This window comes from Emydura macquarii, unplaced genomic scaffold, assembly GCF_026122565.2.
Source record: "Emydura macquarii macquarii isolate MOO-44397 ecotype Brisbane River unplaced genomic scaffold, CSIRO-AGI_Emac_v2 contig_2308, whole genome shotgun sequence".
NCBI lineage: Eukaryota > Metazoa > Chordata > Testudines > Chelidae > Emydura > Emydura macquarii.
In genome coordinates, this window is record NW_027132445.1 from 3,952,944 (window position 1) to 3,978,653 (window position 25,710).

Below are 25,710 nucleotides of genomic sequence, written 5' to 3' on the forward strand. Positions count from 1 at the left end.
GGAAAGTTGATTTCATATGCAGAAGATTAAAGGATTGCTCTTGGCTTTGAAGGGGAAAATAGCTCTTACATGTCTAATGCTAAAAACATAACAGCATTTGGGCTTTCTGACATGGGTCTAGTCCATAAAGTGTCTTTTACAGGCAAGAGAATTATACAGTTCAAAACAAGCATGAGTAATAATGAGGTCTCTTAAAATCTGCATGAGCTTGTGTATGTTTCTGTTATACATGTGCAAGTGCTGTCACAGGACTTGCTACCATTGGCTGCAATGGAAACAGGAGTGGATCCTTACTGACAACTCCCAACAGCTCCAAATATGGACTGTAACAGGCTTTAAAAGGTTAATATAAACTCTGTTCTGTGTGGTGAAACTGGTGGTGTCATCTGAGTAACTGAGGGTAGGATGGGTCCATAGTATTGTCAATAAATTAACAACCTTCTAGAGCCTGCAGAAGCAATTTAATTTATGAGAGAATGAAAACTGTGTGTGCAGTTTCACTTTCCGCATGTGTAGCTGCATGTTTTGTGCATGCAGCTTAGCCACATGGCTTTGAAAAAGTTGCCCTTCTTAAACTCCCTGATTTCTGTATGTGTTAACTTTTTTCTACTATTAAGGACTAGGATAAGTGGAAATCTTGATGAAGGAGCTTTGGATGTTCAAATGCTGTTGCATATCAGTTGTGTAAGCTATATGACTTATAGATTTATTGTAAAATAAATATGGACCTTCCCTATGGCTACTGAGAATACAGTGACATGTACAGCAGTGGTTATGTTGACGAAGCCCCAAGATTGGAGGGGGGAATATAACATTTTTAAATACTGTCTATTACTAAGTAGGTTCTGTACTGAGACACTCTTCTTAGGACTAAAACCAATTGCATAGAGCAAAGATCACAAAATTGTCTGTCTGATAAGATTTTAATTGGTTTTCGAGGGACCAATCAGCCAGAGGCTTTTCCCCTCTCTCATCTTCTGCGGTAACTTGAACTCTCATAGCAAATTAGAACAGTTGGAAAGACACATAACAGTCACAGCTTGTTTACCCCTTCCTCTTCTTTAGTGTGAGGCGCATGTTCTTATCATTGCAGCTGTTCTTTTAAAAAAACAAAACAAAAAAACCACCCACTTAAACGTGATTGAGTCACAGCAAAGTTGGAAATACTACACTTCTGTGAAAGAAAATTGCTAACTTGGGTAAGTTAATAATAAAAATGTTTTTGTAGGAGTACAATATAAGCACCTTATCCCACCTCTTCTTGAAACATAAGGTATGAGAGAGAGAGAGAGAGAAGTTGACTTCAAGTGTTACATTTGAATAGTATTGCAAATATTCAAGTCTATAACACCATGCCTTTTAGTTTTATTGTAACTTTGCTTGTAGTTTTTTGAATTGACTCAAAAACCAGTGGCATTCTCTGAACTCTGTTGTAGCTTATAATATAACAATGAGTTTGTACTTGTAGGTGAAAGCTTTGTTAGAGAATCCTTTTCTGAGTGCGCAACACATTGAACGGTTGGCTTGTTTAAGTTGTAGTTGCTGCGGTTCACGTTCTGTCTACAAAAAACGTATCTTAGCTGTCATAGTTGCATCTTGTATCTCAAGTTGTTTTTACAGCATTCCCACTGTAAAGTGGGAGTTGAAGGAAATGTGAAGAAAAATCTTTGTGTGTGTGTGTGTGAAGGGATGTTTTAAAAAAAAAAAAATGTAATTTTCCCCCTCTCAGTGCATCCACACCATACCAAATGTATAATAGTTTGGAATGGCAAGATTCTTTTTTTGTAGAACTATTCTTAAGTCTCTCAAAATTCTGGAGGGGGATGACTATAGAATATAGTATAGAGTGGGGGGAAATCAAAATCTTAAATATTTTGTAAAATCCAATTTAGGAACCAAGAAATTGCCATATTGAATCAGACCAGGAGTCCATCTAGTCCTGGGTCCTGCCAGTCTCAGACCATGACAAGATTGAGGTGCTTCAGAGGAGGGGATGAGAGAGAGAGAGAGAGTGTGTCCATAGGGGAAGTTTCTACCTAATCTCATTATAGCCATGAAATTCCAAATCCCTCTAGGGGAGGAAGAGAATGGGCACTGGGGCTAATTGTGAAGCTGTAAGTTACCATGTATTTGCTTGAATACACGTATTGCTGCCTTTGGCAAGTTCTCAATGCATTGGCGAACTCTTTGAGCTGAGTCTTCCATTCCTCATTCAGTCAAAAGTCCTTCAGAGTTTTGCCTGAGTAAGAACTCAGGCACAAATCCTCTACATGCTTCAATGGACATTTTAGATCTTAAAGCAACTCTTTTGTTGCATGAAGAGGCTAAAGCATCCGAGGCTGTGCTCCCTTTGCACCATATCTGTGGCTTATAATGGGTATGGGGAACTGGGAACAAAGCTATTTATGTGGTAGGAGTTGGGACTATGTTTATAACTCTAGTCCATAGTCTGTAGTCGTAGCTGTGCCCTGGAGCTGGACCTTCCATTCCCCAAACTTGCATAGAGTTTCTTTGGGCAAAACCCTTTTACTCAGTTTGCTACTAGGCCCACATTGGGGGTCACAGTATGGAGAATCTAGGCCCTTGGGATTAAATATGAACCTGTCCAAGCAGTGTTCCCTTCAAAGTTTCAATTTCTGTGCTGTTCTGTCTTTTCCTTTCTGTCCCCTCCACTGGCCCCAGGCAGCTTTTGGGATCCACCTCTTCTTAATATTTTCCTTAAGTGTGACCTCTCCAGCCCTGTCGTCCTTCTACCTCCCCTCTGCTGTATCTTCTTTAATTCTACAGTTGCCTTCCTGTAGCATGTACAGCAGTGTGCCCAAAACTGCATAAGAGCCCTGGTATATTGTTTGCTTGGTTGCCATAACAATTGCTTTAATTTGTGTTCTGTTTTTACAGCTCCATGTGCTGATTTCCCCTCTCAACTGTTGCCAGACACTGAGGTGGTGATTTGCGTTTCTATCCATTATTATCCCAACTCACATGTCCTACTTTGGTTCTTTCTCTCCACTCTTTCCCAGCTCTTGACCATTTTAAGCTAAAATCATTTTTGCCATTTTGTTTTTGGTTGAACCAAGTTCTCATGGTGTTCCAGGCCTTTTTCCAGTAAGGGTGAGAGTGCAGCCTGTTTTTGCACAAGTGAGGTTACCTCGAGGCAGCTTCTCCCTTCCCTGCCATGTGCTGCTGAGCAGAATACGCAACAGAGTCACTGAGGAGCATGGATCTCAGTGTGGGTAATAGCTGTCTGAAAGGGAGCAGGAGATGGTGGGATTGGACATTTTATTCCACCAGTCCTTCACTTGTGATTTTCCTTCTGTAACATTTTACGCTGGTGCACTCTGCATACCACAGTTAAAAATAAAAAAATACTTTGGCCTAATTTAGTGCCTTTCATCCAGGTAGCTCAAAGCACATCCCATACAATCATTGAACCTTGGTACACACCACCCAGCTGTATTATTATTTATTGTTGTATCTATTTTGTGGATTGGTAAAATGAAGTGGGATGGGCCAAATTGTCCATGGATTTATTCTCCATTACTGAAGTGGGGGTATAAATCAGTGTAGAATTTGGTTAGGCTGCTGCCCAAGGTTACATGAAGAATCAGGGAAAGCTGGGAATGGAACCCAGGAGTCTTGTGTGTCATTCACCTGATCCAACTACTACCACGTCCTTCCGCTGTTGAAACCCTTCTTGAAAGTTCAAGTAGATCATCTGTGATTTCATCCTTAGAAGATCAAACTGCCCTTGAAAGGAATTAATCAGATTAGTTCATTCTGACCTTCCCTTTGAGTCCATATTCACGATTGTTGTAGTGCTTCTACGTGTCCAGGCATTCTCCTATTTTTCTCTGTAATCAGTGACTTTACAGTCTTTCCCACTACTAGGTTATCTGTAAAGGTCTGTAGCTTCTGATCTCTTCCTTTAATGCCTTCCTAAAGAAGGCCATCTTGCAAGCTTATTTCCAGCCTGTGGATCCCTCTCTTGACACTGAAGAGGGTTGGAAAAATCCCTATTGTATCTTCCATCTCTTAGAAATGGAGGATGTAGGCAAAATACTCCCTTTTGACTTTCTCATGTGTCCAGGGGCATGCCCAGAAATTTAACAGAGCATGAGCATGTACTGCTAATAAACTGTGCCTGTGTGTGTGTGTGTGTCTCTCTCTCTCTGTTCCTCTCTCTCTCCTTCTCTCATAGACTCTGCTAGGTGGCTAACAGACCTTGATGAAGGCTTGACTATAGTAAGTGAAATCATTTGAGCTCCCTAGAGTTGCCCATAGGACTGCAGGAAATTGTGCATGTTGGGCTGGCTGGTTGGTTCTGGATAGGTTGGTAGCAGTGCTGGGCTTTTCATCAGAGAACCTTTTTCCTCCCTGTTATGATGCTTCTCAGAGTCTTAGTGCTGTAAGTTTACCAACTGTACTTTTCAGTAAAAAAAAAATGAAACAACCCTTTCCCTGAGGTTCATATTCTGATAAGAGAGGAACTCATTCAATGCTCCAGGCAGCTGCTAGTGATTTATCTTTGAGCGATCTTAATGATGGGAGGCATCCAGAAAAGTTTCCAGCTAAATAACTGCATCACCCTTATACTATGCACAAATCCCAAGAAAAAGGCTTTGCACTAACTGCCTGGGTGCTAAAGAGCAGGGAAGGAATCGGATCCGCCATTCTGGGAGCAGGCCAGGTTATCCCCAGGTTTTTCAAGGGGAGGAGGGGTTTGTGTGGCCCATGTAAAGGCTGGGATGATTGCTATCCTTGTGCTTGGGGAGTGTGAAGGAGGGGGAATAAGGTTGTTATTCAGTTTGTTTTTGACCTGTCAACTTGTACTTCTGCCCCTTATAAACCACCTAGGGAATGTCTGACCAATATGTCCTGTGTTCTAAGACCCTGATCTTATGTTCCCTGAAGCAAATAGCAAAACTCCCCTCTACTTCAGTGCTCCAGGAGCAGGACCGTTAGCATGGTAACAGCACATGCCTTTCCAAGAGACAAAGTGAAGTCTGTGTTTGTATTCAGTTCCTCCCTAGTAATGCATATCCCATCATCTTTTCAAAGGGGCCATTTCCAGCCCCCTGGATCCTTAGTTCAGGATCCCTTAACCTGCCCTGCCCATGCTTTCCTTTGACTGCCCTCTGTGCAGGAAGTTGGGGCTTCACTTTACACCTGGCTGGCATGTTGCAGGATGGGGCTGATGTGGCACCTGTAGGAAATGGCCCACTTTTCATTACAGTAAAGGGAAAGGTGCAGTAATGATCCCCCAGGAGACCAATCCATTTTGTTGTAATAGAGGAAACTACTTTTTAAAGCTGGCACTCTAATAAGAGGAACGTTTCCTCAGCTTCCATTTTTCTGGGTTGATTTCTTTACTGCTGCAGCATCTGATGGGCCCAACCTGCGACGGTCTCCTATTGACTTTGGCCCCTATAAACACAACTGTTAGATACTTTTAAAGCATGATTATTTTCTTTTACATGCTGAGCTAATGGGCCCACTGCTCTGGCCAATATGCACACAGCAGGGTTACAAATGTGGCCTTGCAAAATTCACCTTTGCACACCCCTGATCCTGGTACTACTGCGTGCAAGACTTCTGAGCCCAGGCCTAAGTCAAGCAGCCTAAAGGCTGCCCCAAGGTATGTTGATTGCCAGTGGCCCTGATGAGCTGGAACAGAAAGGGAGGGGTGCAGGGAAGCTCTGGTTATTAATCTGTGGCCCAGCTCCACGCCCACTGTACAAGGCAGTAGATGCTGCCATCCCAGCTCTCCCCTCACTAAAGGGTGTACCAGTACTGGAGTGATGAAGTGATGGCTGGTGGTTTGGCCTCTGTCAAGGTGTTAGCTGTGGTCTGATACAAAGCACGTGAGAATCTAGCCTCGACCAATGTGTTTGGAGCTGGGGAATGTGTTCAGGGTTAATTCTTGTTGTGATTAAACATGAATTTAATGCTGGTCTTTCAATCCTGTGAGAACAGAAAAGATAACAGATGCACAGAATGTGGCGAGTCTTCCTCGTTCACTCTCAGCTGAAACCACAACAGGGGCTGGGCTTTTCAAAAATCAGTAGGAATTAGTGCTATGGCTGTGCACTGAGACTTGTACTCCTATGTCATGTGGGAGTTAAACACATAAATACCTTTATTAAGCTTGCCCTGCCATAGGCCCTTTTAAAGACCAATTCCCCTTATAGAGGATGCAGTGATCACATTTGAAAATCTTTCCAGTGCAGCCCTTGCTAACCTGTCAGTCTATAAGGTATACCCAGAGAAAACCACACATTCTGGAGCAATGTTAGCTAAATGCCTTAGTCAGCTGAAAAAAGTAAGTTAACCCTCTGCTTATTATTAGTTTTTGTGTGAGTGTGAAGGAAGCGGGGTTTCCAATGCACTTTGTCAGTCTGCTCACTTGGTTTTCATGAGAAACAAATTTCCTTTCTAGTCTAACTATTGCAAATGGATCATATAAATATACTCAATGCATGTCCAGTTGTTGCAAGGGCTGGGTTATGTTTCCACACTCCTGCTGACCTGTTATCTGCTCATGGGCAATTCACTGCACCTTTCTGGGTCTGTGTTCCCATCAGTGAAATAGGGTTAATAATATTTGCCCTCCTCTGTAAAGCACAGAGGTGTATAGAGCAGAAAATTGCTTTATTGTTACTATTGTCAATATGGTAACACAGCATTCCTCATGTTACCAGCACTAGCCTTTTCAAACCTGGTCCTTGTGGCATATGTTGTAATCACTCCCTGGCGGCAGTCAAGTTTTACGTATTTTTTTTTTCTGCTCTCTTTGCAGCTTCTGTTGGTGTCCGATGGATGATAGGGGTCACCGAAATTAACAAAGGCTCTGCCTACGGCAACAAAGACGACAAGCAGAAACAAATGTAGTATCTGCAGAGACTGCTTAAATCCAAAGGGAACAAATGCAACTTCTGAACTCTTTAAGTGCACATCATGCTCCTTCAAGTGGGGGTGGGGGACAGGGACAGAAGGGTGGGGCAGAGACACTTCCCTGTGTCTCTGAATTTGTGCTCCTTTTTTTTCCCTTGGGGTTTGGGCTCAATTTCAGATTTGCTGAAAGATGTACTCTTGCGTCTCAGCTCTTCAAAACAGGTTTGCCTTTGTTTGTTGGTTTTCATATGAAGTGTCTTATGTTTTGAAGAAAAAAAAAATCGTGATAACAGAGGTCCACATGGGAATTAACAGTTGGCTGTGGGGGGTGGGGGGTTTTCACCATGCTGTAAGGAATGGATAACTAATCAATGGCGAGTAAATGAGGGTCTGAGGAAATTAAAATGGATATTTTGTATATGTCTAGATCATGTGTTATCAATTTAATGACCATACTCTGTTATTTCAATATAGTTTGCTCAATTAGAGCAATATCAGACTGAACCAGGCTCCTGCAGAAAATAGGTTTCTGTAGAGCTATTCCAATTTAATTGTGCAATGAGATCAACTCAGTCCATTGAAGTTAATAGATGCAGGGACAGAGTCTGAGAGGGCTCTCCCTCCAGCCCAGACTACGAGATCAGAGTTTTGTCCAGTGAATTTTGAACACAGCTCTGGTGTTCAGACATGACAAATGTACCTAACACACCACCAGTCCTTAACATTACTGAGCAGTATTGGAGTGGATTCAGCACAATGTATGATTAGATGCAATGACTAGAGACTGAATACAGTTTACATTTTGGGAGAGGCAATAAGATTTTTAGTTTACAAAATTCTTATACATATGGGCCTTCCTACTGTGGTAGGAAAGAAAAGCACTTGTAGGTCCTGCAACAAAACAAGGTTAGGAATCAGATTTTTTTGAGAGCAATCCCCTCCCAGTTTCTGCTTTTGTTTGTTCTGAGAAATAACAACACTTACCCTCCGAGGCTGCAGCTTAAGATAACTCTTAAGCTAGGTGATTTGATTTTCTTAGATGTTAATTTTGCTGGGCATGCCTTGATTTTCAGAGCCCTAGCCACTTACCCTGGACAAAACCCCAGTGACTGCAGTGATTCCAGGCTCTTGCCCTTTGAATAAAGTAGGCTTGTTTCTATGTCATGTCCTAGTTGTGCTTCCCTTGTCCCAGCTTGGTTTTTAAACATAAGCATGTGTGAATTTCTTGATTACAATTTTTTTGCAACCGACTAATTCCTGACAGTCACTATCCTCTTGTTCGTCCCATGGACTTAGGGATAGTGCATTTCACCAGGTTGTATTAGACAGTGAAATTTACAGGTGAGATGACCCCCCCCCCCCCCCCATGTGCACGCAAACACACACACACCCCTGCTTTCTAAACAGAATATGGTCAAAGCCTCTCAAGCCCTTGATTTGTACCAGATGGTAAAAAGTGCAGTGGGATAACTCCATGAACCAGGTATTTGCCATTCAGTAGTTGAAATGTTACTTTTAAGAGAGGAGAAAACTAATATTTCTAACCTACTATGTAGTGCTGCTACTTAGCATGGGACAATTATAAAGAATGGGTTTGAAACTCTGGGCAGCTAGAAAAACATGCAGTATGAAGAAAGGAACCTAAATGACTGAGGCAGATTGATTTTGCTCACTTTAGTGGCATAGAATGAGTGAGAGACTTCAGGGTTTCATGCCCATGCAGCCTTAAATGGCTCCTATGGGGATAGAGAAAGGGTCTTTTAAATTCATGGATAATGAAAGGGCCTGTACTTGAATTCCTGCGAGAGACACTGCCAATGAAACGAAGAACTTTAGCTTCCTCTAATATAAGAGTAACAGCCTTAGAGATACTGAGAATAAAGGCTGTTAGCACACTTTTGCCACTGTGCTTGTTCTGTAGAAGGATAATTACACCAGCACGTGAAAAGCACAGTCCAATAATTTACATACTTTACTGTACAGAAACTACCTGGGGCACAGCTTGACATTGAGGGAACTGCTAAAACCATTTGGCTAATAACGGTGACCCCCATGCTGAAGAGCCTGTCCAAACCATTTCGAAAGTGAAGGATCATACAACTCTGTTCAAGCCCTCTTACTGGAACAGCAAAAAGTATGGTTTGGTAAAGCAATGAGTGTCTTTTTCACATGGTGCCACTCCACACCATGTAAAGGTGCTCACTGCTGAACAGCAAATGGGTATTAGTTCAGAGGCGCAGAGCCTCTAAAGGTCACTATACTATTTTAGTGTGTTTAAGTTAAGTGTGGAGTGTTTCTTAGTGCATATAAATTATTCTGGGAGGAAGAATTAAAATAGATTAGCTTTTTCTAATACTGCCAGAAGTCCCTTTGATTTAATTGGGAAGTTTGGATGTGCAAGGAATGTAGGATGAGATCTTCCAAAGCTCCACATAAACTGAAATGATTATTGTGCCCTTATTGCAGAAATCAGAATTGTACCTCCTGTAGCTCTGCTGGAATGCCTGTAAAAGGTACTTGCCAAAAAAAGTCTGGTTTACTATACTAAGAATTATATTGTCTTGTTAGACAGCAGTGTTTACTTCCTCTCCCATGAGCAACTGTATGTTTTACAACTGCCTTAACAAAAGTAATCTTAAATTTGTTTATATAAAAAAAATAAAAAGTTGAAGTGCAATAACTTGTTTTTTGTATCAGTTGCATTAGAAATTCCCTGCATTTTTTTCAGAAATAATTGATTTTAGCTTCAGAGCTACAACTAGGGTGAGGAGATGGCAGGTGGGTACCAGGCACCTGTAACATCAGGACATCTGGTCACCCTACATGCAATGGAATGGGGGAGACAATGTGGAGGAAGGTAAAGCAAAATAAATTTTACAAGTTTCCCCAAGACTTTCAGGTGGACGTCATGAGCTATCCCCTTGCTTGCAAAGAGTATCCATTTCTGTGATGCAGTCTGAGGTGCTCTTACACAGTCAAACTCAAACAGAAGCCTCCAACCAGCCCCTGAATGCTGAGGTTTCAATCCTGTTGTGGCTGCTGCACCTCTGCCCTGTTTAAGTCTGAAGAAAAGGCATAAGTTTGTATTTGATTAGCAATCAAGAATACAAACTTTTTAAATGTATGTTACATAACCAGCTTGTCTGGTCAAAACAGCAGATTAAAACTAACTCCTCTATCATCACACTCCAGGAAGAAAAGCATGCACAATGTGAACTTTCTGTAGCCCTAATGTGTTTCAAAACTAGGAATAGGAAAATATTTTAGTTGCCATCTCCGCTATAGCTGTTGCTGACCACCATCAGAAAGCCCATCTTTCACAAGTGCAACAAACTTGTAAAACTTCTATTCACTGCTACTCCAGCTGGCCCTGTTTCTTTCTTTAGCTGCAATCTTGCCTAACTGACACTTGAGGTAATCATCTTTTTGCTGAGCCCCAAGTGCATGTGCTCTTTTTAAACATGCCTCCTCCTCAACTCATTGCTCACAGTTTCTGTTACCCAGCTAATTATTACATTATTCTGTAACACCACAACTCTTATAAAGGACACAGATGACTCAGAGCATAAGTATCTAGCTCTCACAGCCCTGCAGGAGCATTAACTTTATACAGAGCATGGATGTGTAGTTTAATTTTTGACACCACCAGTCTTTATTGCAGCTTCTGTCTGATGTTTTTAATTGGGGAAACTATTCACTTGTTTCACCACTTGACCATTGCGAGACAGCCATTTTCGAGGTAGGCAACAGTTATGTTTACTTTTTATCTTCCTAACCTCTGAGCAGCATTCCATCGTTCTTGCTGGCATTCACAAGCAGAAGTATGTGTTTTCCCTAATCAAGCCATGGGTCTTTGGTGTATCTTACACTGATGTACCATTGGCCTTAAGGCCCTGCTTGGTGTCTTCTAAATATCCCTTCTGTCTATATGTTAAATAGTTATAGAGATTGGTGAACAGCCTTTACCTCTGAAGGCTTGCTGCCTATCACCTGTCAACATGCTCCATGGCAGATGCTGCTGCCTCAGGGAAAATTAGCAGGAGGGGGTCAAAAAGAAGGTGATCTGTGACATTTCAATTTCAAATTAGAGTTCTAAATGAAGAATCAGTACTTTCAACAGAGGGAAAAATAAAGTATACCACCTTCTGCTACGAGCACAGGAAGAAAATCCAGGATCTATGGATTAAAGTAGTAAGTGTCTCACATTCTGGGGAAACACCTCAATTTCTTTCTTCTACCATGTGACGCATGGCAAAAGCTCTCTGTCACATTCTATTATTTTTTTTCTCATTGTACATGCTGCAAAAATGCAGTCACCATATTGAAGAACTCCTGAACAATCTTCTTGGCAGGCAATGATCTCCCTGCATAAGCAGTGAGAACCTTTAAATACGCATGCAGACCCTCCTGTCATTGGTAAAGTTGGATTAACTCACTGGCATAGCTTTCAGAACAACTACAGTCCAAAAGGCCCAGCTTGGCTACCTCTCAAATGAAAGATAATGAATTATAGCATCAGCGTGTTCATTCCATCCCAGAAGGTCTTGTTTTCGGTTGTAAATATTCAACCAGGAAGGGAGAACTGCACAAAAATCTTCCTAAAATAAACCATTTATTGAGAAAAACTTTTTTTGTAATTTCATTAATCAGCCTTTTGCATAACAAATCTGAAGCTGGGCAAAAAAACAGAGTAAAGTTCACAGTCAGTGCACTCAAACAGGATATTAAAAAACAAGGTCCAGAACACGTGATAACACTACAACTTTTTTCAAACTAGAAAGTTCAAAAATACTACATATTAACATTACAGTTCTCAATTAAATGAGAAACATTTAGAAGAAAGAACAAAAAAGGTAATGGTCCATATACAGTAGTAATGGCACTTTCACTGAAACATGCAGCTTTTTTAAATTCGCAGACACTGTCACATGAGCAACATGTGCCAAGTAAAACATACAGGAGCAGCAGTAGAAGTGACGCTTGTCACTTGTGCAGTCTTCAGTCATGGTAAGTTTAAATTTTACACTGTTTCTTAGCACAGTCTTTATGTAAATATTACATACAGTAGTGATTAGCAGAATCTTTGCCAGAGTACAGAAGGCCACATATTGAATAACTTCATTCTTCATCTGTGCAAACCTGTGAAAGGACAGAACACTAAGTCAGCAATTAAAATTAGTCTAATTGGGAGAGACTGCAGTACAGAAGTCACCTCCTCTTTCCCACTCACTGAAGGGGATCAAGTAGATTTTTTTTTAGTGTTATGAAAATAGAGGGAGCTAAACTATGATATAAGCTAATGATGCTGTATGCTGTCCTCACCCTTAGCTATCAAAACATTGCCACATGAAAAGGAGTGCTTTCTGCTGACATGACTGATCGCAGTTCATTGCTCTAATTCTGTAAGATGAACAGTCTTAGCAAAGCATGTATGGCTATACGGAGTACAATCAAGGGAAAGCAGTGTGTGTGGATTATGCCTGTTGACTATTGTTCGAATTAGCTGAGGTACTGCAGTAAACAATCTTACAGTGGCAGAGGGGAACAGATTAAAGATCTTTAAATAATGAAAGAAGTTATAATAGAAGAGGGGAACAGCTTATAAAAATGTTAAGAACCTACATCCTGCTGAACAGCATAGTCTTGGAAGGGGGCACTTTCCTTCCACATGCCTGAAAACCAGTATGGCCACATCCCTAACTACTATCAACCCCCACACCTAGAAAAAACACCAACTTAGAATGTAATCATTTAAAATAAAACAAACCCTGGCCCAGGAGCTGTCACAAAATGTAACTTTTATGGAATGGACTGTCAACTATGCATTACTCAAGTCATTGTAAATGTACTCTTTTAGGTCTGACTCCCATTATTCACAGGTGCTACTATTGCTAAATTCTCACAAAGTGTTTTTAAAATTTAAACACAGAACACCACACCCTTCAGCTGTATCTTTAAAGTAAGTCACATCAATACATAGGAACAGCCCTGCAAACTCAGTGATGAACATTTACTGGAGGCTGTAGAGACACAGCACCAGTGCAAGTTTGCTGCAGTCACACTCCTTCGAGAATGTATCAACCTAAATTATTAGCTGTGAAAATAACTGAAGATATTCTTCATTCAGATATTTGCTAGTGTCTGCAAAATCAGACAGGTTGTAAAATGTGTTACTTTGTGTGTTCTGCCTAGTACTGGTTTAATATCTTCACTAGCAGGAAACAACGCCCTACAGTTAATTGTATATGCAGGTGATGGATTCAATGAATTTACATCTCTCTCATTCATATCTACTACGCTCCCAGCACCAAATCAACTTGACAAACCTTGACAAATGGATGATCCAGGAGCTGGCTAGCTGTCCATCTCATCTTTGGATCACTTTCCAGGCAGTGAGAAAGAAAGTCTTTTCCTTCTGGGCTCACTCTTTCAGGTATAGGAGGCTTATGACCCATCCCCACTTTATACATGATCTGAAAGTTGTGCTCGTATTCATGCCAGGGTCTCTGCAACCAAGAACAAAACTGCTGAATGCAGATTTGGTAAATGGCTATGTTAGCCAATGGTGAAGAGAGCATGAATTCGCTTGCACTAGAAATCTATTAAAAATGCCTTTGCTCATGGATTTGGTATTGTGAATTGCATCTGGTGGCTCTAAGTCCTTTAAAACAAACTGCTAAGAACACAGTAGGCCTCAGAGAGACACACACAGCTCATAAGACAGATGCCCCTTTCAATGCACTACTGGAGGGTGCTCAGACACTACCATGATAAGAGCAATATATGAACATCTGCAGAATAGGATCAAATGCTAAATTCTGTCCTCCAACTTTGCACTCAAAGTGCACTCAAAAGTGAGCAACCAAAGAAAAGGTCACCATTTAGAGCCACACTTCCTATGCTCAAGCAGTGCTTAAGAGCAACTGAAAAACATGCTTTCTGTGGCATTCCATCAGATGCAAACCTACAACTGTGGAGGGGTGGTGATCATTATTCTGTATTAAACAGCACATGAATGGCACAGTAAGGCAAGCTGATAGATCAGGGGAAGAATGAACAGGAAATTTAAAATGGGACACAAAACAGAATGCGCACTTACATTCAATTTCTAGTAGTAACACTAGAGGGCATTTCCTACTGATTTTATTGTGAAATGCCTCAGAGGGCTGAGAAAGTGGGAAGCAAATGTCACACAAAGGTCTTGAACTTATTGCAGGACATAGTTGAATGATGACCCAAACCCCCAAAAATTACATAGGAAGAGGAGAAAATGTATGCTCAAGAAGTTACTAAACATTTAGACCCAACGAACAGAAAAATCTCCCTTACTCAACGTCCACAAATAAATGACTATTCCACTGCCAAAACGTTAATGAATTGCATGCAACACCCAGCTGGTCTCAGTCATTGGAAATAAAAATGTATGCAAGTCTGCATCCTTGATTTCTCTTTGTGGGATGCCAGCTAATAAATGAGTATCAATTTTATACCGTTCAGTGAGGTGGATTGCAGAGCTCTCTGACCCAGTCTGCTTTTATACAGTATATGACCTGTTCTTACCTTGCCAGTGACCATCTCTATTACAACACAACCCAGACTCCAGATGTCTGCTGCACGTCCATGCCCTTCTCCTTTAGCTCTAGTAATTACTTCAGGTGCCATGTATGCTTTGAAACAACACATATGGTGCCATCAGTTTATACAACAGAAGGAACAGTATGTACCTAAATAAAGTCATTAAACTGAGCAATCAAATGCTTTTCAATACATCTGCAGTCAATTACCACCAGCTATTCCTTTGTGGTCCAGGATGTATCATTTACTGAAATAGTCCCAAATGTTTTTCATCTGTAAGTAAGGATAAGATTATGTCATGGAGGTCACGGATTCCATGACTTTCAGAGACATCCATGGCATTTACAATTTCAGCACTGGGGCAGCGATGGGAAGGTCTGGAGCTGTCGGCCACCCGGCACTCTTAGCACCCAGGGTGGTGGGTGCCGGACCCCCCTCCCCCCTACAGTGGGGCTCAGGCTCTCATGTCCCCCCTTGGGTTTCAGTCACCCCGCATTAGTGCCCCCTCCCATTATTTTTAGTAAAAGTCATGGACAGGTCGCGAGCAATAATCAAAAATTCACAGAAGCCCATGACCTGTCCATGACTTACTAAAAATTACCATGACAAAATCTTAACCTTAAGTACAACAGTTAAACTGTACATATTATTCAGTTATTTGCCTTAGAACAGATTAAACACCAGTGGAAAAGAACACGATGCTCTTTCAGAGGAAGAACATTCTTAAATAGAAAAAAGGGGAAACTCCTGGGGAATGTAGTTACACACACTTCCTGTGCAGATGCTGTCTTACCTCGCTAGAATTCTGTAATCCAATTAAATCCAAGCCCTCTGTGGGAGTTCACACACAGGATCAGGCCCATAATCAATACCCTAGACCAAATTCAGCACTGATCTAATTGGGACTTCCACGGAGTTGTAGCCACTTACTTTAGGCTGGCATGTTTAGGCATAACAGGGATGCAAAATATTGATGTTCAAAAACAGAAAGCATGACAAATACGCTGTATATACATCTTTTGTTTGCTGTGCTGTACTTGTGCCATCCTTTCTATATACACTCTACCTGTTAAAGTTGCCCCAGACGATCATTCTCGCACATGCCCTACCAGATAAGGTCACACCAAGCTCCACTCAAATATGTCCCAAGCAGCCTTTTGACAGAAAATGTCACTGACGGTCACTAGTCAGTGTTAAACATGGTCATAACACTTCAGCACATTCATCCTCACCTGCAGTCCCCAGAGTACTGTTCACTTCTCCAGGCATTGTCTGTGTGTTGTTCTTTAATTTTACTGAGCAGCCAAAGTCTCCCAGCTTGATCAGTCCTGATGAGGTAAGAAAAATATTGGCTCCTGGGAAATGCAAACAAACAAAAATTAAAAACTTGTTAAACTGCAGTTTAATTGAGAGGTCAGGACATCTCAGCACAATATGCTACTAGAAATGGCATACAGCTGGATTAACCTGTATAGCACATGAAGAATTTGTTATTTGGTAGTATGCCAGAGATGATGCATTCTTAGTATAAACCAGCTTTTGCTGGGCATCGTCTATAAATACAAAGGCTAGGTACACCAATGAAGTCAAAGACTTAAATTTACTGACAAAGCAAAAAGAGAATCCAGGAGGCTAGATGGCCCAGGGGTTAATTCATCAGTCTTTCCAACACTGGAGTCCTGTGTTCTTGTGCCATCTTAGAGCACAAGGAATCTGGGAATTTTCATTCTAATCTCAAGTGGGCATTTCTCCATATGGCAAAACCCACCCCAAAATGTGCCTCTAGTGGCAGCGCCAACAGTATCAATCATCAGTCAGGAATGAGATGCACTGGCAGAGCTGCGTAGGGAAGCACAGAATGCTCATTTCTAGTCAACTTTTTATAAACACTCCCCCTTTTCCATAGAGCAGAGAGGCTGTTTATTTGTAAGAGGTAGCTAAACTGACACCTTACACCAGGAGAGATTCCCCCTATGTAGTGTAAAAGAGCTCACTAGGAGACGCGCTGGTCATCTTAAATTCACTTTGCTTCACAACGGAGCTGTAAAGTGAACTTAGGTAGACTGGAAAACCTGGCCCTTGGTGACCAGCATTCCTCTTCATTTCAATATCGTGCCAACCTCCATGTTTAGAGCAAAGGAGTACAGAAGCAGCAGCATACTATACAAGTCATGCGAAATCTTGAGTAATAGTGGGAGTCATCACAAAGAAGCTATGAGCTGGTTGGTGGTGGGTCTGTCAGCAGAAATGCTGAAACCTTATCAATGGTGTAACTTTAATGGTGAATTTTCTTGATGGAAAATGAGTGGCGCACACAGATCAACAAAATTACTCCCTGCAAACGGTATATGCTGGAATTGTCTCAGGTTTGTCCACGCTCATTATCTACATCACACAAGTATTTTTGTGCAAAATTACTGTTGCTCATTTGGGCACCATGTCCTCCCACCAGTTCCCCACTTTTGCGCTGCATTTCACAGGAGGCAGTGCAGGAGCCCTTGTTTCCTGTACCTTTCTAAATTAGTCTCCAACTTCCACTTAAGTGCATCTTAGCATTTCCCCACAAAGATGCCCAAGAAACAGAAAAGGAATGTAAATAGTCCTGAAATTGCTCAGTTTATGGAAAGGCATTGCAGTCCCATGATGTTGGGACTCTGTTTCTAAATGCTTTGAGGAACCTCCTGCTTGGGAAGGATAAAGTTTAGATATTATTTAAAATCAGGGAGGCAGAGAAGATATATGTTTAATAGCACTATAAGGAGAAACGAGTAACAGGAATAAATTCCATTTATAGGCTTTTTTGATTACCAACGGAACTTGTACATGTTGGGAAAGAATGGGAACTTACCTTACAGTAACTGTGGCTCTTACAAATGAGTCATCTACATGTATTTTACTCTGGGTGCACATGTGCTCCTTGAGCTTGAGAGAGCAGTTTTCTGGCCAGCTGTATCCATTGGAGCCATGCTCATGCTCTGAAAGCCCTTGTGACCCCCTGCCACTGGAGGACATTAAGGGTAGTGCCAACCCTCCCTCAGTTCCTTTGCTAATATATAATTCAGGTGTTACCATCTCCACAGCAGCAGGGAAGAAGCACAGGTCATGGCAGAGGTGGTGTAAATGGTGTTACCTTGCACACCTGAGGAGAGCACTTCCCCAGGAACTCTCAGTGCCATATTGATATGGCGCATGCTTGGATGGTAGACAGATTTTAAACTATCCTTGCATGGAATGAAGATTAAGTCTTGCATGCTGAATTACACATGTGCAAGATGTATTACATGTGCTCAAGCAGCCTGAGAAGTTTTTAATGATGTTTAATGATGATTCTCTAGCTTTTGGTTTTGTTTTGTTTTTTTTATGAGAACTGTCCTGACTTGGAATGTGCTTGTAGGTAGGTTTTCTCTGGCTATTGTTGAGTCTCGTATTTCTCCTATAAATTCTATTCTCTGGATTGGCACCAGGGAAGATTTCTCCTTGCTGATTACAGAGGTCAATGTTGCAATCCTAAACTTGACTCAAACTTGAGCCTTCTCACCAACCTCCTTTCTTTCCGGGAATTTGAAAACAATGGGAATAAAACCATTTCTCCTGAACTGATTCAGAACCTTTTCTTTTGTCCCAAGAGCGAGTCCACCTCCTGTTGCAAAAGGTTCTTATGGGAGAAGTCCCTGAAGAGGGATGGGGAAGGAGGTGAGGGGCAGAGAGGTTCTGAAACTGTAGAGAATTCTAAGACCACAGTGTTCTGAGATTTGTCACCAGATCTCCAGAAAATAAAATCATCAGTTTCCAAATGGGGTGGAAAAGGAGAAAAGAGTCGTCAGAAGCAAGTCCACACAGTCAGTTAATACTCTGTCAAATTGGTTCTCTCACAGAGGGTGCAGAACCTACTGCTGATGAGGAAAAAAAATGGAGGGTCTTCCCTTATGGAACCTTTGTTTCTTTCTGGTTTTGAGGAGCATAATAGAGAGGCTAAGGAGCCTGTCTATAGCCCATCTGCTATCTACTTGGTGGTCTTCTAGTATAAAACACCTAGAGACCTGAGAGTGGCCCAAGAGTCCTGGACCGCAGAGCTTCATCTGATTTACTGCTGAACATGCCAGCACATTAAAATGGGAGGTCTTCAGTTGTGGTCTGCACCTCACTGGGGACTCCCAATGATGGCAGCCACGATGACCTCATTATAATGAAGATTACCATAAATCTTGTGGCAGTATCAAAAGCATCACTTGATGCTTGGGGAGTGGTTCATGCCACTAACGGCTCCACCGCTATCAAGGATTTAATAAGTTCCTGAGGGACCTCGTCTGTAAATTCACTCACCTTATGCCAGTTAAGCTAGTCATACCTCACTCCTCTGCCAGTGTAACACTTTCTCCTGAACAGGACCAGCCATTTACATTCTTAGGCATGGGCTTGGATACTTGCTGTCTAAAACATTCTTGTGCAGCTGTCATAACCTGCAAACTAGGAACTAGATGTGTATAAAAATATTCAAAAAGACATACACGGCACCTGATACTATTTGTCAGATCTCTTGGATGTAAGTGGAATTGCTTATGGTGTCTGCCATAGATGTTATGTTGGCTCCACCAGGATCTCACTGATTGCCACAGCCAACCTTCCCAGCACAAAAGAGCAAAGAATGTCCAAAAATGTACAGAACCTTCACCTGTACGAGCTCCACAGGGATTTCCAAAGCTTCTGCCATCCCATGCAGAAAGTCCTAAAAAGTTTTATAATTGTCAGGATAGGATGAGGTAACGGGAGCCACAGCTTCATTGGGCAATGAAGAAGAGACAGCAGCTGGTGCTCTCTCCCACACCTCAGTAGTTGATGACAAGGACCTGAGGGCAGGAACAGCAGAAGAAAAGATGCATGGGAGCTAACAACAGAGCCACAACCCACTGGAGTACTCTTAGATGAAGACTGCTCTGTCCCTGAAGGGTCCTATTTATCATGATCAGAGGCAGGTCTCATTGTCTTGTCAAGTAAGAAAGGTTTTGGGGGACCTTCCCCTCAACCTTCTGTGTTTCTTTTGAAAATGATCTGTAGACTGAACACTTTTCAGGAATATGTCTTTTTCCCAGACAGAAGAGACATCTGGTATGCCTATCATTGAAGGATATAGCTCCCTCCCAAAAAGGACAACATTTTAGACAGGGAGATCTGGTTTCAATCATAAGGATATAAATACACAAAAATACCCAAAAAGAAACTTACTTAAAAAAAATCATACCAACTAATACTAATTAACTACGGAGTATGCCTAGATATGCCATTGTATACAAATAAAGCTAGCCAAGTGCAAGAGACAGAGGCACTGCTTGCAGTTCCATCCTGCAGCTATTTGTAGAAAGAAGGAACTGAGGGACTGTTGGCACCACTCTGCCCTTTATGTCTCAAGGTGGTATGGGGGAAAGGCAGGGTGGGCACAAGAACAGGCAGGGCGCAAGCACAGCTCCAAAGGACACTGGTGGACAAAAAATTCCAATCCCATGTGCATGGGATGCATAGACACCAAGAGTGGAATATATATGGACAATCACTCAAAGATGAACTGGGAGTTTACTGCTAACAGAAAGGTTCACCAAAAGATGATGCCAGCTGGGCATTGGGGATCTAATGCTATGGGAACGTGTTGGAACTCAGCCTGTCTGCTATGTGATTTTTTTCCCCTCCACAAAAATGGAAACATTTGACCACATGATTCATTTTTGGGGACCCTAACAAGACAACAAAATACATAGAGCCTGCTTCACTGCCCTGAGTTTGAGAACGTGAATATGTAACATTAGTTCTGGGAAGGTGACTTACAATGTGCCATCTGACGACCTATATAAATCCCTAATCTGACCTGATTTATCCATGGAAATGACAGACTAGGAGAAGTGCAAAGAAGCCCCCTTTGTATAGCTGACTGCCCCACAGTCACCATGTGAACACTATTTTACCATTAAGGATTAGGGAAGTCCTGTCCAGAGTGGTGGAACTGTGAACACTGACCCTTATCAGATATAGCTTCAACATCACAAGCCGGAATTATTCCCCAGGAACACTCGTTATACTGGATGTTAGCAAGCTCAATCATTGGAAATCCTGTTGGATAATGCAGTGATTGAGCATCCAGATCTGGATAAAAGTTTTCACTTCAGTGTTTCTCTTGGACTATGGGAAGACACTCTCCCTTGTCAGTCTAGAAGTGCATCCCAAAGTTAATGAAACACTGCATCAGTGCAAAAGGAATCTTGACTCTGTTCATGAGGCTCAGTTTCTGCATCAGGCCCTTGGTTTTGCCACAGCTAACCTCGTCTTCCAGGAGAGAGCAACATTCTACTAAAGACTCATCTAAGTAAGGAATGATCACCATAGACATGGGGTTATGGGAAACACAGAAGTGAGTTCACACCTGGACAAAAAGCCTCGGCCAGCAGGTAAAACAAAAAAGGAAAGAATGCTGGGAGAGGAAAGGAGAGCACAATTATCTCCTTAAAAAAGCCAAAGCTGACTCAAGAGTGGCCTACCTGGGTGGGAGGCCTCTGGGTCATGGACAGTTCTTTCCCAACTGAGGAGCACGAGGCCAAAGGAGCAAGAGCAACTGGGAATCTCCTAGACTGCTGCGATGATTCAGAACCCTGCGAGCAAGAGGGACATAGAAACCCAGCATGGTTGGGTTGCATCGCCTTGTTGTAAACTGAGCATTTACAGGGAAAAGTTTGTGTGAAGTTTTTCCTTTCCTTCTCTGGTTTCTTGGCCATTGCAGAGGAAGCAAAGTCACTCTAAACAAAACTAGAACAGCTAAACTAGGAGAATGTTTTGAAAGGAGCAGGAGACAAGAAGCCCTGCTATTGACCACTTGAGAAAAGGAGCGAAACTGGAGACAGAGGGGGTTCCTACGAGCATGCCAAAAAATTTTGCAGTTTTCGCAGCTCCAGCCTGTTCATTGTAAGAGACGGCAGAGAGCAAAGTGTGTGTAGAGTAACATGCATCAGAAGAACAACGGATAGGTCTAATTTTTAACCTATTTGTTTCATAATCTCTCTAACATAAAACAGCAGCCTTTCACCACTGATGACTTTAGCATCCCTTGGAAATCTTGCTATCTTTCTTGGGCCCTGAGAACCACAGAGAAAAAATGAAGATTAAATTACCTATGCGATACTCTTCAGCTCCCAGAGAATTCCATCATTTCTTGCAAAGACCATAATAAAAATACACCATTTAAGTTACAGTAGGATTTGTGTTAGAAGTGTAAGGGCCAAATTCTGTCCCTGGATGGAGTCACAGGGCTCCAGTGAACTCAAAGGAAGTTGCACAAGTGCACCAAGGAGCAGAATTTGTTCCTAACTTTGAACACTGTGTGCCAACAATTCCAAGTGCAATGCATTCAATAAAAATGAATAGTCACTAATGCAAGCTTATAAACTGTCTAGGGCTGGGGATGTTAACAACATAATTACTGCTTTAGTGCAGAGAACTTGCCTTAAATTTCCATAGATGCTTTCGGCAATACTTTGTTTACAACACTGTAAAGCAACATTAACTTAACTTTTTAAAAACAATTTACCTTTAATGTCTCGATGAACTATACCATGTTCATGTAACACATTGATGGCAATTGTGATTTGCTTCGTGTAGAGCCTAATGACATGTTCCTGAAGGCCCAGCCTTGACACCTCTTCCAGAGTGCCCTCATCACAGTACTCCATGAAGATATACATTTCTTCCTGTTGTGGGAACCAAATTAAATTTCTTTGGTGTCTGTGCTGGTATTATTTCTCATCTTAATTTCTTTTCGAATGTTAATGTTTAACCTTAGTCTCCTCCCACTCCCTTGCTGTCCGTGAAACAAGATCATAAGACTATAAAAACGGCCATACTGGGTCAACCAATGGTCCACCTAGCCCAGTATCCTGTCTTCTGACAGTGGCTGGTGCCAGATGCTTCAGAGGGAGTGAACAGAACAAGGCAGTTTATCGAGTGATCTATCTCCATTATCCAGACCCAGCTTCTAGCAGTCCGAGTTTAAGGACACCCACAGCACAGGGCTGCATCCCTGACCATCATGGCTGATAGCCATTGATGGACCTATCCTCCATAAATTTATCTAATTCTTTTTTGAATTAGTCATACTTTCAGCATTCACAACATCCCCACAGTCATGTGAAGGGGTAAATAACTGTTCCCTAATCAATTTCTCCACACTGTTCACAATTTTATAGACCTCTATCATATCCCCCTTCTATTCCAAAGTGACCAATTGCAGTCTTTTTAAATCTCTCCTCATATGGAAGTTGCTTCATTCCTTTAATCATTTTTTGTTGTTCTCTGTATTTTTTCCAATTCTAATGTATCTTTTTTGAGATTGGATGATCAGAACTGCTGTCAGAATTCAAGGTGTGGACATGCCATGGATTAATATAGTAGCATTACGATATTTTCTGTTTTATTATCTACCCAATGGATATCCAATTATCTATCCTTATTCCCAATGGTTCCTAACATTGTTAGCATTTTTAACTGTTACTACACATTGAGTGATGTTTTCAAAGAACTATCCATGATGACTCCAAGATTTCTTTCTTGAATGATAACAGCTAATTTAGACTCCATCATTTTATATGTATAGTTGGAATGATGTTTTCTAATGTGCATTACTTTGCATTTATCAACACTGAATTTCATCTGCCATTTTGTTGCCCGCCACCCAGTTTTGTGAGATCCCTTTATAACTCTTCACAGCCTGCTTTGGATTTAATGATCCTGAGTAATTTTGTATCATCTGCAAACTTTGCCACCTCACTGTTTACCCCATTTTCTAGATCATTTATGAATATGTTGAACAGTGCTGGTCCCAAGCAGACCCCTGGGAGACACCACTATTTACCCCTCTCCATTTTAAAAACTGACCATTTATTCCTACCCTTTGTTTCCTATCTTCTAACTGATCCAGGAGAGGACCTTGCCTCTTATCCCATGACTCCTTACTTTGCTTAAGAGCCTTTGGTGTGGGATCTTGTCAAAGCCTTTCTGACAGTCCAAGTACATTATAGCCACTGGATCATCTTGACAACGTTTGCTGACACCCTCAAATATTCTAATAGATTGGTGAGGCATGATTTCTCTTTGCAAAAGCCATGTTGACTCTTCCCCAACATATCATGTTCATCTATGTGTCTCATAATTCTGTTCTTTATTGTAGTTTCAACCAATTTGCCTGATACTGAAGGTAAGTTTATTGGCCTGTAATTGCCAGGATTGCCTCTGGTTCGCCTTTTCAAAAATCAGTGTCACATTAGCTATCCTTTAGTCATCTGGTACAGAGGCTGATTTAAGCGAGAGCTTACATACCACAGTTAGTAGTTCTGCAATTTCATATTTGAGTTCCTTAAGAACTCTTGGGTGAATACCATCTGGTCCTGGTTACTTATTACTTTTTAATATATCGATTTGTTCCAAAACCTCCTCCACTGACATCTCAATCTGGGACAGTTCCTCAGATGTGTCACATAAAAAGAATGGGTCAGGTGTGGGCATCTGCTCCACATCCTCTGCAGTCAAGACTGATGCAAAGAATTCATTTAGCTTCTCTGTAATGGACTCATCTTCTTTGGGTATGTCTACACTGCAGTCGGATACCCACGGCTGGCCCATGCTAGCTGACTTGGGCTTGCAGGGCTTAGGCTAAGAGGCTGTTTTATTGCAGTGTAGAGTCCTGGGTACAGGCTGGAGTCTGGGCTCTAGGACCTTGTGAGGTGGCAGGGTCTCGAGCCCAGAAGTCTACACTGCAATTAAACAGCCCCTCAGCCTGAGCCCTCCCAAGCCTAAGTCAGCTGTCAGAGATCAGCCGCAGGTTTTTATCTGTAGTGTAGATATACTCCGTAAGTGTTCCTTTAGAACCTTGATCGTCCAGTAGCCCCACTTATTGTTTGGCAGGCTTCCTGCTTCTGATATACTTAATTGTTTTGCTGTTGATTTGTGTGTCTTTTGCTAGTTCCTCTTCAAATTCTTGTTTAATGTGCCTAATTACACTTTTATACTTGACTTGCCAGAATTTATGCTCCTTCCTATTTTCCTCAGTAGGATTTGACTTCCAATTTTTAAAGAATGTCTTTTACTCTGTTGTTTAGCCACGGAAGCGTCTTTTTGGTCCTCTTGCTGTTTTTTTAATTTGGGGTATATGTATAGTTTGAACCTCTATTATGATGGTTTTTTTACAATTTCCATGCAGCTTGTGGGCATTTCACTCTTATCCTTTAAATTTCCATTTAACTAGCTTCCTCATTTTTGTGTAGAGTTCCTCCCTTTGGAAGTTAAATGGTACTGTGGTGGATTTCTTTGGTGTTTTTTTCCCCCCGACAAGGAGGTTAAATTTAATTACATTATGGTTGCTATTATCAAGTGGTTCAGCTATATGCACCTCCTGGACCAGATCCTGTGTGCCTAAATCAAGGACTTAAGACTAAATCAAGAATTGCCTCTCCCCTTGTGGGTTCCAGGACAAGCTGCTCCAAGTAGCAGTCATTAATGGTGTCTAGAAATTTTTATCTCTGCATCCCATCCAGAGATGACATGTACCTAGTCAATATGGGAATAGTTGAAATCCCCCCACTATTATTGGGTTTTCTGGTTTTGTAGCCTCTCTAATCTCCCTGAGCATTTCACAGTCACCATCACCATTCTGGTCAGGTGGGCGATAGTATATCCCTACAGCTATATTCTTATTATTTAAGCATGGAATTTCTATCCATAGAGATTCTGTGGTACTGTTTGAGTCATTTAATATTTTTACTGTATTTGACTTTATGCTTTCTTTCACATATAGTGCCACTCCCCCACCAATACGACCTATTCCCTCATTCCTATATATTTTATACCCTGGTGAGAATCGATGTTACAAGGTAATATCAATTATCATTCCACTGAGTTTTTGGGATGTCCGTTATATCAATATCCTCATTTAACAGCAGGCACGCAACTTCACCCACCTTAGTAATTAGACATCTTACATTTGTATACAAGCACATATAAAATTGTCACTATTCAATTGTCTGCCTTCATGTGATGTAACTGAATGGGACTCTCATTTGACTGTTTTTCTTCAGTTCCTACTTATATTTTATCAACTTCTAGCCTCTCATCTTCAGAACACAGACTATCCCCTTTAATAAATTCTTCCCTAAGGCAGGTACCTGTCTGAATCATGTGCTCCTCTGCATCTGTTGGCTTTCCCCCAGCCCTTAG

The 25,710-nt window shown here is 41.6% G+C and overlaps 2 protein-coding genes across 13 annotated transcripts in view; one reads left to right on the plus strand and one right to left on the minus strand.

Annotated features, from left to right (window-relative positions):
- Positions 1-9,472, plus strand: part of AGPAT4 (1-acylglycerol-3-phosphate O-acyltransferase 4) — a 129,034-nt gene extending 119,562 nt beyond the window's left edge. For all 8 annotated transcript variants that reach the window (XM_067560812.1, XM_067560819.1, XM_067560813.1 and 5 more), the window contains one exon: positions 6,797-9,472. In XM_067560812.1, coding sequence (XP_067416913.1) covers positions 6,797-6,888 — 92 coding nt within the window. In that variant the 3' untranslated portion in view covers positions 6,889-9,472. The remainder of the gene's footprint in view (positions 1-6,796) is intronic.
- Positions 9,473-11,121: 1,649 nt separating this feature from the next.
- Positions 11,122-25,710, minus strand: part of MAP3K4 (mitogen-activated protein kinase kinase kinase 4) — a 112,433-nt gene continuing 97,844 nt past the window's right edge. For 4 of the 5 annotated variants that reach the window (XM_067560824.1, XM_067560821.1, XM_067560823.1 and 1 more), the window contains 5 exons: positions 22,034-22,193; positions 15,699-15,821; positions 14,452-14,558; positions 13,218-13,397; positions 11,122-12,030 (listed from right to left, as the gene is read on the minus strand). In XM_067560824.1, coding sequence (XP_067416925.1) covers positions 12,010-12,030; positions 13,218-13,397; positions 14,452-14,558; positions 15,699-15,821; positions 22,034-22,193 — 591 coding nt within the window. In that variant the 3' untranslated portion in view covers positions 11,122-12,009. Of the gene's footprint in view, positions 12,031-13,217; positions 13,398-14,451; positions 14,559-15,698; positions 15,822-22,033; positions 22,194-25,710 lie in introns of those variants that run through there. The other variant, XM_067560825.1, reaches the window with a different exon arrangement.